The sequence below is a fragment of the Oryza brachyantha genome, chromosome 7 (assembly GCF_000231095.2).
Source record: "Oryza brachyantha chromosome 7, ObraRS2, whole genome shotgun sequence".
Lineage (NCBI taxonomy): Eukaryota > Viridiplantae > Streptophyta > Magnoliopsida > Poales > Poaceae > Oryza > Oryza brachyantha.
Genome location: NC_023169.2, coordinates 4,326,223 through 4,345,191, shown reverse-complemented (window position 1 = coordinate 4,345,191; position 18,969 = coordinate 4,326,223). Strand labels below are relative to the sequence as shown.

Here is an 18,969-nt window from a genome sequence, read left to right as displayed (position 1 = left end):
AGAGCCCTTAGAGGACAACTTCTAGGAAAAAAACTGGTTTAGAGTTGGATGGATAGGGCACTTCTAAGATAGAGTTGCTACTCCCATGCGACATCGACGCCTCACCAGACACTAAACTCATCGCCAACAAAATTTCAAAACACACACTAACATCAACACCTGACCCGCCACAGCAAACAAGCCAACCGAAGAGTGCAACAACCTAGAAACCAATATCACGGGGCAATCCAACAAACTTGCAGCAAAATGATGCCAAACTATAGTACAAAAACCAAAGAGTTCAAAACTTCAAATCACAGGGCAAACTAACAACCCGGCAAATCAGTTGCAAAACTGCACAATCGGATAACCACAACAAGTTCAAAATGCAAGTTCAACGGTTAATACCAATGTTTGGGAAACCTAAACATCATTCCAGAGATCAATGGCGTCGTCCAGGTTAGAGACCTAGACCCTAGTAGAGACGAGCAATGCAAGCATCCCAGGGAGCTCGAGGCCAGCACCATTGAAGGCGGCCTCCATCGAGCCCTAGCCGCCTTAAAGTCCATGCCATCGTCAGGATCCAACCGCCTCGAAGATCCCGTCGACCTTAGCCATTTCCAAGCTTTGGCCCCGCTAAAGCACAATCATTCCCATCAAGATTCATCCAAATCCAGCCATCTTCGAGCTCTACATTTTGATTCATTATTTTCACTGGCTCGTGACGAAGAAGTGCTACTACTAGGTCATGAGGAGGGGGGAGGACTAGACCGGCTAGGAAGAAGATAAGAGGAAACAGATTACTCGAGGTGAGCTGCTGGTACAGTTAGCTCAGTTGCTCAACACTTTATTTTTTTTGACGGGTGGAGTGGTGGACAATTGTTTGATGCTTGATCGCATGTGGGTTGGAATGTTCGGGTGCTTGTATGGGTGATACAAGCGATCTTTAAACATTTTAAGCACCCATTTTATTTTGTTGTATTGGATATTTGGATCGTGGGACTCTTCCGTATGGTGCTTAACAAAATTAGCTTTTTAGCACCTGTTTAAGCAAGGAAGCGTTGGAGCGACATGCGATCAGGTAAGTTCTACTGTAACATGCCTTCTTACATGCCGTCTATTTCTCTTCACCTAAGCCATTGAATTTCAACAGAATAGCTAAAGATAAATAAAACTAATAGAAAAGTTTGCATGAGGTCTATTTCTCTTCACTAATTTATGTGTTTTCATATGATCCATTCAAATAGCTGATTCATGTATTTTGCATGGATTTTTTCAATCCACTTTTATAGATACATTCATGTTAAATTCGTACATTTTTCATATTTTTGTGAAAGTGTGTTATCCTGATTCATGTTAAGTTTCCCTCTTAAAGTGGTCCTAAATGATAAATTTGATGATTTCATACTTTATTCGTTGACTATAATTATTTAGATTAACACTCGTAAGTGTGACATGTAAAACTATCTGGGTCAATAACAATAAAGCATAAAGTCAAATAATCGAACCTTAGTACTGCGAGCGTTCCTCCCTAAATTCCCATTACACGTCTCAAAACCCATTTGCACGGCGGCGTCAGCCACCCCGCCTGAGTTCCGGCGATAGGTGGCGGCGGGGGCAGCCTGAGCTCGCTCCCCGACGACGTCCTCCACCTCATCCCGCTCCGCCGAAGCCGCAGCGCGGACCAGCGTCCTCGCCGGCCGCTGGCGTCACCTCTGGACCCAACTCCCCGAGGTCGAGTTCAAGGGGAACGTCAGGCTCGCCACCGTCCGGGCCGCGCTCGCCTTCCCCGTGCTCAGCCCCCTTGAGGTGGCCACCGAGGACGACGACCCGAACGCCTCGACGACCACCCTCCTGCTCGCCGCGCCGCGCCTCGCCGGCCAGCTCACCTTCTCCAGCCGACCGCGGCGGGGCGGGCGGGGGGGGGGGGGGGGGGGGGGGGCGATGCGTCCGGGCATAGGCGCGGCGGCAACGGGCTAACCCTAGGTCTCCTCGGCCTCTCGCTGACTCCCTCCGGCGTCTTCGCGCAGCTCACCTCGCTGACCTTCCGCGGCGTCCGCTTCGCCGGCCGGTGCGATCTCGGCGCCGTCGTCTCCTCTCCGAGATGCCCCCTCCTGCAGAACCTCCATGTCCACGACTGCCAGGATCTGTACAACCTGGCCATCTACTTGGAATCCCTCCTCCACATCGATCGAGCTGCACAATCTCCATGGTGGAGTGGAGCTGCTCACCATTGTGGCACCACTGCTTCGAGTTCTTGACGTGTGCCATTGCTTCCTCTGGCGGACATACATGTCCAATTCCCTTGTTTGGGATAAACCAGACGCCGTCGTCTATGTGCCGGAGCTTGAGGATCTCCGCTTGGTTGATGCCTATGATCCAATCCAACCTTGGTCAAATTTCGCAGGGTTAAACGTCTCTGGAAATTTGTTGCACCCCCAATAATGTGTATGAACTCCCTGGTTGCAGAGAGCACATGAATTCGGTAAAGCTCTTGCAGCGATTTGAGAGGGTCTCCGTTCTTGAGCTGGAACTTAAGTATCCAAAGGTAACTGCACATTCTTCCTGCTTTGGTATGAATGACATTGGATTAAAACAGAGAAGATTAAAAATGCTTGTTTGGTATAATCTGTACTTAGTGTGCATGAATCTTCATTCGGGTATATATATTTTTAAGTAATAGCATATTACCCATGCGTTGCAACAGAATCTTATTAAAAATGTCATTACCATGTTATTAAAATAGAATTAATAAAGTGGTTTCACGTATATGTCTAAGTTACTTTTTCTTTCAAAAAATAGGAGGGAGTTAGTAGTGAGGTAGGTGGCAGATTCACTACCACCACCACTACTCCCTCTTATAATAGTAATTTCAAACAACTTGCCTCGTGAAATGCAAAATATGGCATTTTGGATGCTGTAAAAGAATGACACTTTGGAGTTCCTGAGGCCGCGTTTAACCATGGGGATAAGTTAACTAAACCCCTCTCGTTTTCCACGCGCACGCTTCCCAAACTGCTAAACGGTGTATCTTTTGCAAAAAAATTCTATAGAAAAGTTGTTTTAAAAAATCATATTAATCTATTTTATATTTTTTTAATAATTAATAATTAATTAATCATGTACTAATCTATTACTATGTTTTCTATGTCGGATAAGTTAACTTACCTCCCCTCTCCACTGAACGCGGCCCGAGTCTACTGTCATGCTGTGGTACTGTATGTGTGGGCTACCAAGGAGAAACCTAGTGTTGATTTGATTTAATTAAGATGCAGGCAATTGGATTGTGCTTGTCCCACGAACATGAACTGGGCTCAGTGCATGGTCTGCGCGATTGTGCATGAATTGGTGGAATATAGAGTAAGACACTGTTGATTTTTTATGATGTTCTGTTTATGCAAAACACCTGTTCATTCTTGCTTTGCTCAAGTCTTGTAGTTGTCATCTTCTTGAGGCTCTTCATCCAAATTATGATCATCGGGCATGTTCAATCTCAATATTTCAATTGTTAGCATGAAAAATTTGAGTGTGCTGTTGGTTGCGTTCAGAAAGTATCATAGTTTGTAAGTTTCCCTGTAGCACTGTGAAAAATTTATAGCAGAGGCCCATAATTTGATTTTACTTTTTAGTAGATACTCCCTCCAGTCATGAATATTTGTCATCTTGAACATACGTTTGGCCAAACTTTTGAAAGTTTGATCTTTATACTATGTCAAATATGCATTTAGAAGAACTTGTTGATTGTCCAAGTGACAAGCATTTGTGACAGGAGGTATAGTTTATGTGATCGTGAACTTTGTCGACGGAGATGTGGCAAATGAGGGGCTTAATAGAAGATTGTAACAAACTTGTGAACTATGATAAAATCACTTATTTTAACTCAAGCTTGTACTGTTTTTCACATTGTCTAGTATGGCTCCTTATAAGGTTTCTTTATGGATGTGCAGACCATGGGTGGCCATCAGTACTTGATGGAAGCCACAACCATGCTGCCAGCAATTGAGGTTATGTACCTGGAGTTGTCACCAAGAGGGCATACTTTTGGGCAGTGCGTTTTCCATCTGCTCAGGATGTCGACTGGTTTAAGAAAGCTGATGCTTACATTACATGGAGACCTCAAAGGTAAATACATAGTACTTTGTAGTAATTTGATTGTGGGAAATTGATGGAAGCATTTTAACTTTTCATGATGGTTTGGTCTTCTAATGGTGGACTCTCAGGAGAAGATCGACGCTTTCTCTATGTTCCTGGGACACTCGGTACAATTTCCAATCATTGTACTATTAGCTTGAAACTAATACTTTGCTCTATCATATATGTTACTATAGGCCGCCTTCTTTTGATAGGTTGTCTAAACCATATTCTCTCGTTTTCCGCGCGCACGCTTCCTAAACTGCTAATGTATGTATTTTTTGCAAAAAATTTTATAGGAAAATTGTTTTAAAAAATCATATTAATCTATTTTTCAAATTTTTTATAGTGATAATTAATTAATCATATAGTAATCCACCACTACGTTTTCCGCGCAGGTTAACTAACCCCATACCGAAAGTGGCCAATGCATATGTGGAACATGCTAATTTTTGAACTTGATTAGCCATTGCAAATGATAATATGAATTTTGACTGTTTGAGGTGTTCATTTGATACTGATACTTTGCTCTGTAATTTGTGTGTAAGAGTTAATGATAAAAGAGAACCGAAGATATTTTTGCTCAGTTTGATGTGTATCTCCAAAATTGTAATGTGTAGCATTATTCAGGAGCTATTTATAAATTGTCATCATTTAGATGGAGAGAGTGATTAGTTAGCAATCTGGATAAATATACTTTAAGTGGTATTTGGTAATATTATGGTTAGGCATGTGTATCGTGAGGTCAGGTGCTCAGAGAACCATGAACTGTAAATGGGTAAATGTTCCACTGTAAGCCTAAGAAGCCAATACAATCTCTCTATGCTTAAGACAAGTGAATAGATTGTCTTGGATCTGCTTGATTCCATTTGAAAACTGTACCAATTACTGTTCTTTTATGTGAATGTCATTATTGCCTTGATTATCTAGCCTCAAACCACATCTTGCTCCTCATTCCATCGTTCTTGTATTATAGTTGTGCCATACTTTCATCTGGGTTCGACTGCCTGACTATTCTTTCACTTGCAATCCAGGCAACAACTTGCTGTTCGGCAAGCTGCATCTGTAAACAACCACAAGACTGGAAAACAGAGGACATCTTCTTGGATTCTCTCCGAGAAGTGAAAATCAGCGGGCTGAGAGGATCTGAGCATGAGCGGGCCTTCGTGAGGCGACTGTTTCAGTGGGCAGCAATTCTGAAGAAATTTACAGTGCAGCTTCATTGTGATCTTACTGCCCGCGTTGATTTATGCAAGGAGCTGCATAGCCTCGCTACCCCTGACACAGATGTGAAAATCTACTATCGTGATGATGCTGGTGTTTGGCCACCTTGGGTGCTGTATACACCAGTAGAGTAGGAGACTAATTCGGTCTGTGCCTGCTACGAAGTAGAGTAATTCTGCACGGTATGAATTACTATCACACTGGATGTTATATTTTGATTACACTGGATCTTATATTTCACATTGTTGAGTTGCTACTTAGCCCTTTTAACTGCCATTTGCTATAGGTGATATATATATGAGATGATTTGTAGTACCTGAATACTTGGACATGGGTACTGCGACGAAACAAATCATATGCTTCTGCGACGAAACACAGGTACTGTAGAAGCAATTTAGTACCTACCTAGGATTTTTTTAAAGTACCTCAAAATGAATGTGAGACGTCTGTTTGATGAAATCCAACGGACTATATTTAATCCTACTACACCTGGCAGTAGCTATAGTAGAATCCGTGGAGGGGTAATCTCGGAAAGAAAGTAGTAGATGGCGTTGTGATGAATTTGCAATTAGCTTAAGAGTTAGTTCGTAATCTAATAATCCTGGACGGTTCACTACTGCAACGCCTAGGGCTAGGGCTAGGTCATCGGACGCAGGGGATGGCGGTGAGTCAGAGCTGTCGAGCAATGAGATGCGAGGGCCGACTGCTGCCTAGATGACCGAGATCCCTCTGGGCGAGATGTTGCTTGGCACAACGGAGGACAACGTGCATTACGCGTATACTAGACTAGACTAGCGATGAGATCCTTCCAGGGACTTTGCTGGTTGTTTCGGTCGTTGTGTCAGGTCTAGCAAAAGTTAATTCAATGGGATGATCCATCACCCTTTAACATAACAAAGGGAAGGAAGATAATCAAATTGATGAACATGCCACATCTTTGTCAGCGGCGTTTGCATACCATCGTAGCCATGCTGATATTGATCAATGTCGTATCAATTTTTGTTATTTTATCGGTCAAATTGCAGATTCAGATACCTGATCAAAACGATACTAAGCCAGTCTTAGCTCATATATGATATTCTGATTGTAGTTATTGGTCAATTTCTTGCCGATTGTAGTTATTTTTCTCGTTCAAATTGCAGATTGAGATAGCTGATTAGAATGACGCTAATACAGTCAATCTGCTAGCGAACCACGAGTCATTTTCTTTTTTTAATCTACTTTTAGTTGTCCTATGTGTATCCAGTCATTTTCGTATTTGCATGTTGCTAATGCTGAAGCTATCATTTCAATATGTTTTGTGCATGCCATGTGTCCTTGTTTTATTTAAAAAAAAAATAAAGTCATGTGTTCTTGTAAGAAATCATTCGTGTAAAATTGCATTGGTATGGATAGCGCTTAGTTGTAGCTACTTGAAGTAAAAATTAATGAGCATAAGGGCGGCAGTCTGGCACAACCTACTATTGCTCAGCAATGGAAGCACGGGTGTTGGAGGGCCAACGCCTGAAGTCGACGAATTGCGCCAGGCGGTGGAAGTAGAGGGGGTGGACGGGAGGCGTCTGTAGTTCCCACCAGCGGTGCTGCAAGTTGGAGGCGCCAAGGAAGGAGGGGTGACGCCGGTGTTTGGAAGTGCCAGGGATGGAGGGGAGAGCGACGGGAGAGGCAGGGTCGCAAGAACGTTGCGGCGGTGAGCCGACGAGCTTCCTGCTTCACCGAATCCGCCGATCTTCTGCTTCAGCGACTCACGATGGGGCATGAGAAAATTAGTCATGCTACTGCCAACCAAATTCAGCTTAATTAATCTAAATAACTAGATTGACCCTCACCGCAAATAAGCAAATGACAAAAATAACGATTAAAACCAAGGGTGAGGATTATTTTTTTGAAAAGACGACGGTAGAAAAGCCTGTCGGAATATATTAGAAGAAATAAAAGTTGTTAAAAAAGAGAAAAGAAAAGAAACGAGATTACATTAGGAGGAAGCTGCTAGAAGAGGGGGAAAGCTCTCAGGGAGGTCGAAAAGCCTAGCGTTTTAAATCTATCTCTAGTTTTATTTTGTGGGCTACTTGAATGGCTGTGTTGTGCTGACTATTGAAGACTCTACCATTTCTCTCTATCCAGATGTGTCACCAAGTTGTTATCAGGGATCCTATTAAGTTCTTATGCAGATAATTTGGTTTGATTTCGCAGAAGGATCTCCACCATTTCCTTAGAGTCTTGTTATTTGGCAGCAAGAGCGTGTTATGCTTACCCCATAAGTAGAGTTGATTCCAAGTTTCTCTTGTGTAGCTGTATTCCTTGAAAAGGTGGGTGGTATCCTCAAAAGCTTCATCACACAAACTGTATATCCAGTTGCATGGCCAATGCCTTCGGAGGAGGTTGTCGGTGGTTAGAGTTCTTTTGTGCAGAATGAGCTAACCTAGTTGGCGGTGTTTTGGCTCACACTCTGCCTTCTAGAGTTTGTCATAACAAACTAATTGGCGGTGTTTTGGCTCACACTCTGCCTTCCAGAGTTTGTCATAACAAACTGTAGTGTAGGACCCAATGAATTGCATCTCATATGCACTTTTCGAGCTATAAGTGTCGTTGCTGGTAAACTTCTATCTGATGGTGTCAGGTATGATGTGGATCAGGTTTGCTGTCTGCAGGAGCCGCCCCCCAGAGTTACAAGTTCGTCAATCTCCTGCATAGATGTTAGTTGCCGGAGTGAGGAGAGCTAGCTGTTATTTTCCATGGCGCTGTGGACTAGACCGAGGTCTGTTTCCTTTTTGCAAGCCTATAAAGGTTTGGCGCCAAGGTTTACGGACTGCGGTTTTGCAACCAGTTGTCACTCCAAAATTGAGCTTTTCTATCATCTCCCAATATGATCTCCGTGGCCGCCTTGAAGAGGATTTTGTCCATTTCATCACAAGGGATCTCGAATTGGACCCAAGGCTTGGAATCATCCGTCCATCGCATCTAGAGCCAATGAATTCTTAGAGCCCTAGAGAATTTCTCCAGGTCGAGGATCCCCAACCCACCAAGTCTTGTGGGTCTACAGACCGTTTGCCAGTTAACTAGGCTGCTGCCATTATGGACTTTCTCTGGGTACTCCCCTTTCTATAGGAAAGCTCGTCTATGCTTATCAATTTTCTTTATTATCCACTTGGGGGTTTGTATTGCTGTTAGGTGATAGATTGGTAACGAGGTTAGGACCGATTTAACAAGAGTGGTCCTTCCAGCTGATGTGAAGAATTTTCCTTTCCAACCTAGCACTCTTCCCCCGATTTAACAAGGGTGAGGATTATTCCTACTACAGTACTACCATCCTAAGTAGGAGGTACCGTAAAGAGGCCCAAGGCAAGGCGAATGGTGTTGCAAGGATAGAAAACTTACCAACTCGACATTTGAACCTTTTGGTTGAACCAGTTTCATATTTGAATCGAAGAATTTTCACCTGCTGCTTGAAAACATCCAATGTAGTATGTTAGAAACGTTTACACTTCACACAGTTTGGGGCATTAGTTGCAAGTGCATTCAACCACGCTCAAGGACACAACAATCCTTGTAGCATGAGAGAAGAGCATCATGAGCTCCTGGTCGCCATTTCAATGTGCAGTTAATCATCTCTAGGTCTCTTCCGGTTCACTGCTCTATGCATCACCTTGGCCCTATTGCAGTACAAGTAGATTTCCATGCAGATATCTGGTTTGGTGCAGCTAAGTATCTCGTGGCACGCTTCCTCACTGACATTTACTGAAGGGCCAAAACTTACAGTAATCATCTTGAGCGCTGGCGCCCATCTCAACAGTTGCTTCACAAAACATATTTCAGACTGTGCTCCACTCAACATTCTGATTTCAACTTTCTGGAGAAAACACAAGAGGATATCCTTGGTTTCCCAGTCCTGCGGCTTGTGACAGATGCAGCCAGATGAGCAAGGAACTTGTGCCTGAAATAAAGAAGACATAATGCAATGGTTTAAATAGTATTATGATCATTCTTATTTAGACCAGGAAAAGAGGATATGGTCATTCTCATTTAGACCTGATTCGTATGAGAGCAATATGTATTTTAAACCAGAAACGGCACAGGTTGTGATGTGGGGGGAAAAGAAAAATGGAAAAAAAGTTACAGACACAGAATACAAATCTACAATTTCATCTGCTCTATAATATTTAATGTTAGGATTTCAATTGATCATTTGGTATGTTCTGCTTGGGAGTTTATCAACCTGAATCTACGACTTCAATATATCCATAGCATCACCAGTAACTAAGCAACATCTGCAGTTACATCCCAAACATTTCTATTTATTTTGGAAATCCAAAGCAGCATTGCAACACTTCTATCAAACTTGAGCAAAACACAGATGACGGAAAAGCTGCAGATAGTGTAATTATTGCACCAATAAGGCAATAATTGTATAAAAGAAGATTGTTTGTAGAGGGGGAAGCATAGCTAGCCATGTAAATATGATTGCAACATATCGAACTTATCATAATTACTCCCTCTGATAGTAATATGCAATATTTAGTTCACCACTTCATCTACAAAGTACAAGCACAAACCTTGTATGATAGAGGCAGAATGTGGTTAGTCTAGTTTCTTGTTAACAACAATTTGCTTGCTTTGATAACAACACCGTGTAAGTTGCTCGATTCACACAATGGCTTATGTTAAGGTGGCTTTAGCATTTAGGTCATTCCATTATCTCTGGGGAGGGAAATTTGGCATCTAAACCTTACCCAAATTTTATGATTTTAATTTTATCCAATCCACCAATGTTGCTCACCTACCATGCACCGTGTCAGCTTGCTCTGTAAAGGAACAGAGGAATGACCAGTGCAAACAGATTCAAGTTTCCGAAGGAATGTGGTATAACCTCGCAAAAAGATCAGGTACAATTTTTTCGTCTAATATTGTGCTTAAGTGTTTGGGCACGTCCCCAATAATGGAATATACTACGAACAACTTTCAAAATGGGGTGCTTGGATGAAGAAGACATGGTCAAGCAAATAAATCAGTCACAGTTACCTGCAGATGCTCAGTTAACTCCAGATTCAGCTCTTTTATACCAGTAGACATCCTAAGTAATTGGAATACACATGGCCCAAAGTTATGCCCTCTTGTTGATAACCTCAGGGATAAGATCTTAACAGCAGGTGGCATATTCACGGCGTCCATCAAGAAGTTGCACTCAAGCATGCTCTGCAATAGCAAATTAACAGATTCACAAATGGCATACATCACAATGCAAAAAAAAAAAAGGGGGAACAAATGGATCTACAGATCTCTAAGATCAGAATTTTCAGATTCATTCATATTTAGATTTTTACTTTGTATGAGGAACATATGAAGCCTCAGATGAAGAACCTTCAGAAACATCCATCTTTATGACTTGAGCAAGCCAACATAAATACTTTCAAAGGGAAAATTGAGCTAAGAATGCCCAAATATCTCCATTATCTAATCAGTCATGTCCAAATACACATACCACCACATCCAAATTATAGTTTCAAGTTTGATTAGGACACTTTCTCAGTAAATAGTAATGTGGAAACATATATCACAGCAAGGAGCAAGAACTTGCAAAAATGATGTCTGGGCAACAATGGGGTTATCCGAACAATTTCGTAATTTTCTCTCCATATGGGTTATCCGAACAATGAGTATCTATGAAAAGATAATAGTAGTGGCTGCTGTTTTGAACTAGGAAAAAGATAATTACGATGTTTATGGTTTCATTCAACAACAGTAGAAGGTGCACTCACATATGGATAGTTGAGAACGAGCTGAACATCGGGAACTGCTCTGAAAGATTTCAGCAGTTGCAGAGAATGCCAATCATGAACACTTGCTTGTCCATACACCATACCAATGGCAGAGAGTCTCTGAAGGCGTGACACCGCACCGAAGCGGACCGTGCTCCGGTTGCACATATCAATCCACCGAAGTGTCTCCAGCGCTGGAGCAGAGATTTCAGCTGCTGGTGTGATCAGGTTGAAGCAATGCGACACGCCTAGTTCTCTAAGCACAGGAGCAAAAATCGTGAGCTCCTGCAGCTTTCCCAGTTCAGAGAGATCAACACGGAGGAGAGACTCCGAGCGGATGGCGAGATTTGACACCCCGTTGGCTCTGCAGAGACGGAGCTCTTGCAGCGACGGGCACCGCTCCGACGAGACGACGTCGCCGATATCGCACGCGCTTTCGAAACGGACGTCGTTCAAGCGCAGCGCGGTGAGCTTCTGGAAGACGCCGGATGTTGGCAGGCGGATGCAAAGGTCGCGTAGGCTGATGGTGATCTCGGTGGCCTTCGGAAAGCTGGGGATCTCAGACGCGCCACCAATTCCATCCGCCGCCACAGCCGTCGCCGAATTTTGGTCCGCGGCGGCGTCCATCCAATCCCGATGACCCGGCGTCGTACTGACGTCGAACAGGAGCTCACCCGCGAGGCGGGGCGCGGCCATGGCGAGGACGGCGGAAATCTCACGCGGGGAAGAGCTTCCGGTAGCCACGTGCAGGCGGAGGAGGACCGGGGCGTCGTGTAGGCGGAGCGCGGCGGCGACGCGGGCGAGGTCGGTGACGCCGGGGAACCGTAGCTCCGGGAGGGTGGACCAGAGGCTGCGCCAGCCGCGGGAGAGGACGCTGGTCCGCGCGGCCGCCGCAGCGGAGGGGAGTCGGAGGAGGATGAGGCGGAGGACGTCTTCGGGGAGCTCGCTAATGCAGTCCCCGCCGCCGTCGCCGCCGCCGCCGCTCGCCATCGTCGCCTTCGCGTCGTCGTCGTCGGTGACGGTTTCCAGAAATGGAATTTCTGATTCCGTTGGAGGCGGGGAGTTGCGCGGCGTTTGATTCTAATAATTCACGTCCTCTGTCACGTGGGTCCTATTCCTTTGTGGGCCCACGTGTCAGCGACAGTTACTGCAGCATTAATTAGGGTCGGTGTCTTGTTGGAGAAGCCTCCGAGGCTCCGACGCTCAGGGCCTCAGGCACAACGAAAGGAATTTTTTATTTTTTAAAACTTTTAATAAATGATTTTACGAAGAAAAATATTTTTATCGTATAAATGTGATAAAATAATACTACCACGTAACCTTTTTGGCGCCAACATGGCGTGGCAAGAGACGTTAAGATTTCTGCGTGGCGGTGTTATTTTGTCAAGCTAATATTGTGGTTAAAAGGTTCACACCGTTAAAATAAAATATTTTCCTATGAGATTTAGTAATAAAATTATTTATTAAAAATTTTAAAAAATAAAAAATTCTAAGGAAAGGCTCCTCCGATGTACACTTGTGGCATGCTCAGCCGTACACGTGTCGAGCTCGAATCCCGAACAGCCCACCACACTTGTGCCTCTCTCCTCTCTTCCTTCTCCCTCACACTTATCACGCTTGCACGCGGCACGAGGTTGCTCCTCCTCCTCCTCCTCCTCCTCGCCGTCGACGCATCTCCGCCGCCGGCGAGCGCACCGATGGCGGCGGCCGCGAGGGGCGCTGCCGCCGCGGCCCGCACCCCTCTCCTCCTCCACCACCACCCGCAGCAGCGCCGGCGCCTCCTCACGTCCCTGGTCAGTGCTCTCTTCTCAGTCCACACCCGGTTTCATTTCCTCCTCGATCTGTATGTAGCTTGGCTTCCTCCTCCTCCTTCTTCCGCGAGTAGGAGACCGCCGTCGTCTGCGCGGTTCCCTGGACTCGGCTGGAGTTGGAGCCTCGTGCTCTTGATTTGACTCTACTCTGGTATTGTTGGCGTTTGCTCGATTGATTGAGGCGGTCCTTGCAGGTACCAGGCGGCGGGGGAGGCTCGCCGCGTAGGGCCGGGGTCAGCCGGGGAAGGGGGCGGCGGGTCGGGGTTAGGATTTTCGCGCGATACACACAGGCCCAGGACTTCTCCACTCGCCTCCAAGGTAAGCGATTGGCTCGTCCGTTCCCCACGTCTATAATTCGATTTGGTGAATCAAAATCACAATTTAGGCTGAGTTTAGTTGAACATTTCAATGTGCGACTGCTTCTTATTAGTTATTGGCAGGATAAGGGTAATGAAGTAATGCGAAGCGAGAATTGGCGGTGTGGATTTTCAGTAGTTGTGAGTTTTTGCTGTTCATCGCAATAGCATAGAATATTTTGGGACTTGGATGGAACTTTGGAAAGTAGCTGGCATTTCTTTTTTCCTTCCTGTAGCTAATAGTCCATTCAGCTTGTAGTATGTCTCAAGTAATCTGGGGGTTGAGGCCAAATCACCCCTGGAAAGACAGCATAATGTCGGTTTTAAACTTGTAATGTTTCTCCCTGCTATCTTACTAAAATTTGGTCGGCCTACTCTGTCTGACCCGGCAGAGAGAAAATGTAGTTATGGACAATCTTGGGAAGTTGGGATAGCTAGATCACAGACGCGTTGAATATTGAGTTTGTTCTTCATAAAATCAAACTGTGTATTTGATATCATTCAAATGCAGATAGAGCTGGTGAATTGCCTAAGTTAGTCGAGGATCTTCTACAGACGTCAATTACCACAGGCCCACGAGGTGCTTTTAGGTTTGCCCAAGGAATCCAAGCTGTCCTTGGGGTTGGTGGGGAGTGGCTAAATGACTTCTCAAAGGTTATTTCTTGTCTGTGTCATTCATCTGTTATCTCTAAAAACTTGATGTTCTCAGAGTTTCTGATAAGTGAGAAAATGAAACTAGCTGTACACTGAATTCTCAACCATGTTCTCTGCTGCACTCAATTACGTTATGCAAGCATAATCGGTAACTTCAGCATGTATAGTTGCACAGAAAAAACATCACTAAAATATAGGTTGCAGTATTGTAATATTCTTTTAAAGCAGTCGCTAAGATGGTAATAACATGTTACATAAGGTAAGCACTGGTTTTCTGAAAATTTCCATTTCTTTGATATAAGTATCTTCGAGGGCTCCGTTCCTAGTCGGTGACAATAAAATCAGATTAACCAACATCATTTCATCGATCCTTTTGTTTTAACTAGATATGGAACCCAACCTTTTGAATTCTGAATATAAAATTCATAAAATGCTTGTTCTGGTAATTGTTTTTATTGATATTGAGCATATATCTCTGGCTTTATCAAGTTATAATTTCTGATTTTTGAGCCCTTTGTGTTCTTCTATAGCCAATAGTATATATAACCCTATAAAACACTTACAATGGACCAACTTCCTGGGTTAATGTGAGCTGAGAAGTGAAAAACTGATGCCTGTAATAGCCTAATAGGTATGTAAGTGCTCGACTGAAGAGGGTTTGGATGGTGTTCGTTTTGGAGTTAATTTACTTTGATTTTAACTGGTTAGGTTTAGTTCTGACTCTTGACCCAACAATTTGTTAGTCTCAAGTGTGGAACTCATGTATTAGACAAATAGTCTCTTGTTAAATAATGAGGGTGCTGAGTGAATAAGATCAAAGGGTCATAGTAGAACACAGCACCACACAAAAAAAGTACTGATGTATTGAGTTAGGTTAGGTTAGGTTGTGTGGGAGATTATTAGGAATTTAGGGTTAATCTGAATGTGGATTTTTCATTTGTAAAGAAAATGGGAGGTTAACTTGTTATTGCACAATGATCAGGTTTATCTGAGATAATCTTTATCAATAGCTCTGGTTTTAAAAGTGTAATATTCTGCTGTTAATGTACTGCAGACAGCTAACACATCAGCAGGCATACCAGCTCAGATGCGGCTGGGTTTGCTTTCTCCTCTTTACCTTAGAAGACTTTTTGAGCGCATGGGTGCAACTTATATCAAGCTAGGTCAGGTAAGGACATGCTTATACTTTACAGTTTATACAATCATCAACTATAGCGTGCTGTGTTCTATAGTTAATAGCATGTTTTTAAACTTCTTAATCATCTGTTCCTTTTGAAAGAAATACCAGAATTTTTCATTTTACTTTGGATATGTAGCAAATGGAAATGAAGGCCACTAATATATCTTTTAGCAATCCAGCTAATGCTTAGCTGCTTACTAGTCACTAGACAAACTAGACCTCAAAGGTATCACATTACAAAGTAGAGTAGCCTATCTTTAGAATGGTCCTTTGGAATGGGCAAAGCGAGAGCTGTGAAATAATATTCAATTTAATAATTAAATTGTATATTTTATTGTTATTTGAACATGGATAGCCCACTGACTGTGGTGGTGCAGTTCATAGCTTCTGCACCAACTTTGTTTCCTGCAGAATATGTTGAGGAATTCCAGAACTGCTTTGACCGTGCACCACCTGTTCCATATAATGAGATTGAGTCAATATTGCGTGAGGAGTTGCAACAACCATTGGATAGTGTATATGAATACATTGATCCAGTACCAATAGCTTCTGCGTCAATAGCACAGGTTTTTCTGTTAAGACCATCCGAACTATTTGGTGCCTGGAGCTAAAGCACTGGGATAACTTTATTCTCATCCAGGTTCATGGGGCTAGGTTGAAGAGCTCACAGAAGGATGTGGTTATCAAGGTCCTCAAGCCTGGTATTGAAGATACCTTGGTTGCTGACCTGAATTTTATCTATGTTGTTGCACGTGTTTTGGAATTTCTAAACCCTGAACTAGAAAGGACATCACTGGTGAGTTATTGCCTAATGAGTCTTTCACTGGATAGCAATTTTTCATTCCTAGAACAATGTCCATGTGGTTCTCGGAACACAGGAAAGTGGGAACCAAATTTCTTTAGTATATATCAGAAGGTTAAAATCTATTTTTGTGTGATTCCTGTGTGCGGTATGCAATGCATACCATGAGATTTGCTCACATGACCATGGGCTGTTTTTCTTTTGGTAGTTGTGGCAAGATTACCGAGCCTTTTACAGTTGATTTACATATATTTTTCAATTCTACCTCAGTGGTAGAGTTGGTACATTTTATATGCATCAGCCTGTAAAATGTATATCTGTAAAATTGACTAGTTGAATTGAAGCCACTGGAATAATCCTAAGATCAGAAAATATGAGTTACCAGAAAATGCAAGAAATTCTCCCAATAATCGCAAAAAAAAAAGAAATTATTTTAATAATTGTTTTGATGGACACTACATTGTAACATTGTAGATTAACTGTAGCTGTTATTGTTGTATAATGAATACAACTGCACCTCTAATCAAATTTTTTTATTTTTTATTTTTAATAAATAATTCTATTACTAAACCTCGAAGAAAAATATTTACACCATATATATCTTTTGGTCAAGCCACCAACACTGGTGTGACAAGACAATCCTACACCGTATAGTGTTTGGCATGGCAGGCTTGCCCTGCCAGCGTTATCTTGCTACTCTAGTGGTAGTGACATGGCCAAAAGTTTCATATGGTAAAAATATTTTGCTTTAAGGTTTAGTAATAAAATTATTTATTAAAAAGGTTTAAAAAATAAAAAAAATCCCTTTAATCACAGATATAAGAGCTTTATAGCAAATAGTTAATTTTAACCATGCAACTGCACAGGTGATCAAATCGAATGGCGAATAAGGCATTCTTCATGGTGGAGCATGTTGTATCTTGGCATCATTCACATAACCAGAAACAAATGAAATACTTTCATATCTCAATTTATGTTGAAGTAGAGACAGCATATAGCAATTATGAAATATCCTTTCATGTATTCTGTATTTTTGGATATCCAAATTTTGTGGTATCAGTGAGTTATAGAAGAATGTAATCAGAAATGTCCTTATGCTCAAATTTTCTATTATAGGTAGGAATTGTCAAGGATATAAAGGAATCTATGCTTGAAGAAGTTGATTTCAGGAAAGAGGCTACAAATATTGAGGCATTTCAAAGGTACATTGAAGCAATGGGATTTGACAGGCAGGCCAAAGCCCCTTTTGTATACCGGCACTGTAGCACAACACGGGTCCTAACTATGGAAAGATTGTATGGTGTTCCACTCACTGACCTTGATTCTATAAGGTCCCTTGTTCCTGATCCTGAGCTGACTTTAGTCACTGCACTTAATGTCTGGTATGTTCCATGCATCCTTTTGATTCTGTACATCATATATTTGGGTATTTGCCATTCATTGCCTTATTCAAGCCTCAGATTAGGCATGTTGATATATGTACAAAATGTGCAGGTTTGGAAGCTTGATTTCATGTGAATCCTTCCATGCAGATGTGCATGCAGGAAATTTATGGTTGCTACGTGATGGCCGTGTCGGATTTCTTGATTTTGGTATATATCATATTGTCCACACTTGTTTTTATATTTCCTGGTCTGAATAGAAAATGCATCAGATTAAGTAATTTAGGTGCACTTTGTATTTGCTAGAAACCAAAATTCTGGGTTTTCTTATACTATTTATTATTCAAAACACTAGTGGTCATCACTATTAGTTTTCAGGAATTGTCGGTCGTATATCTCCAAGGACTTGGGCTGCAATGGAGGTCTTTTTGGCTTCATTTGCAACTGAGGATTATGCTGCTATGGCATCAGCCCTTTCTGAAATGGGTGCTACAGGGAAGGATATAAATGTTAATGATTTTTCAAAGGACTTGGAAAATATATTCTCATCAATACAGGTAATGTTTTCCAAAACACTAGGTTATTTGGTATGAAGGACTGGTTAGCATGTACACAGTAACCCAAATCGACCGTAAAAATTGATGCCAGGGTGAACCTGGTCCGACAGTTTTAAAATGCTGAATGCAAGTAGCTTATTCGCAAGAATTTCTGTGGCGACTGGCTAGTTGAATTTGGCACCCGCCCTTTAGTTAGTGTTTTACCATTTATCTCATGGTTAATTTTGAATTGCATTATCATTCTTGTGCAGGATTTGGATACTGAAGTCATAGTTGCTACAGCAAGAACTCCAGATGCCACAGCTGTATCGGCTAACGTTGTCGTTGACGAGAGACAGATGAATGCATTATTTCTTGATCTGGTGAGCTACTTTCTTTTCTTTCTTTCTGTTCGAATAAGGTAGGAAGCTTCTATCCTACACAGTTGTATCAAGGTATATTGTTCTTCATAAATGTTACCTGCCAGCATGTATTCTTTTTCATAAAAGAAGAGGGATGAGGCAAAATACTCTAACAATTGTGTTCCTTGCATCTTCCAGGTGAGGGTTAGCGAATCGTATGGGCTGAAATTTCCTCGGGAGTTTGCTCTTCTCATGAAGCAGCTTCTGTACTTCGATCGCTACACAAGACTGTTAGCTCCCAGCATGAACATGCTGCGAGATGAGAGGGTGAACATCAGCTCACGTCAGCAGGCCAGAAGAGTGGATCGTTTCCAGTGATCTATGTCGGGAGCTTGTGATACACTGACAAGTAACAAGCTCTGCTCGTGTAACCTGCGACTGTATATATTTTCACCAGATCAACATAGGAATGAACCACACGATACAGCATCACGGAAAATTTGTATAACCGGACATCTTCATAGGCGCTTGTAAAAGGTGTACGTTAAGACCAAAGTAAAATCCAGAGAAAATTGAAGCTGGGCTGACTCCAAATTATCATTTTCAGAATTCTTACTTTACTGCCCTAACTCACTTCACCCATTTCAAAATATAAGTTTCTACGTGTTCTGTAAGATGCGTTCCGTCCATATTTTAATGAACGTTTTTTTTTTAACTTTTAGATTCAATGTTTGATTATTTGTCTTATTTAAAAATATGGTAAATATTTAAAAATATATATTGTTTAAATTACTCTTAT

General features: G+C 42.4%; 2 protein-coding genes and 1 pseudogene across 2 annotated transcripts; 2 read left to right on the top strand and 1 right to left on the bottom strand.

Moving 5' to 3' along the window:
- The first annotated feature begins 1,050 nt into the window (after positions 1-1,050).
- LOC102705268 lies at positions 1,051-7,472 on the top strand (annotated as a pseudogene).
- Positions 7,473-8,680: 1,208 nt separating this feature from the next.
- Positions 8,681-12,062, bottom strand: LOC102704993 (F-box/FBD/LRR-repeat protein At4g00160-like; the record flags this gene model as incomplete). The annotated part of the gene is made up of 3 exons (XM_015839086.2): positions 8,681-9,265; positions 10,351-10,524; positions 11,088-12,062. Coding segments are annotated over 3 exons (1,482 nt in total), but the record flags the coding sequence as incomplete, so codon positions are not given.
- A 640-nt stretch (positions 12,063-12,702) lies between these two features.
- LOC102719217 (uncharacterized aarF domain-containing protein kinase At5g05200, chloroplastic) lies at positions 12,703-18,770 on the top strand. The gene is made up of 11 exons (XM_040525959.1): positions 12,703-12,880; positions 13,093-13,216; positions 13,766-13,908; positions 14,963-15,076; positions 15,466-15,654; positions 15,729-15,884; positions 17,007-17,272; positions 17,385-17,482; positions 17,651-17,829; positions 18,081-18,191; positions 18,369-18,770. The coding sequence occupies exons 1-11, from the start codon at positions 12,785-12,787 to the stop codon at positions 18,546-18,548; spliced, it is 1,656 nt and encodes a 551-aa protein (XP_040381893.1). The 5' UTR covers positions 12,703-12,784; the 3' UTR covers positions 18,549-18,770.
- The last annotated feature ends 199 nt before the right edge of the window (positions 18,771-18,969 follow it).

Bases quoted from the DNA above. Each gene is read 5' to 3' on its own strand.
- LOC102719217 (XM_040525959.1), top strand. From the start codon at position 12,785: ATGGCGGCGGCCGCGAGGGGCGCTGCCGCCGCGGCCCGCACCCCTCTC. The intron at 15,077-15,465 runs GTAAGGACATGC...GTGGTGGTGCAG, and splicing joins CTTATATCAAGCTAGGTCAG to TTCATAGCTTCTGCACCAAC. The intron at 17,830-18,080 runs GTAATGTTTTCC...ATTCTTGTGCAG, and splicing joins ATATATTCTCATCAATACAG to GATTTGGATACTGAAGTCAT.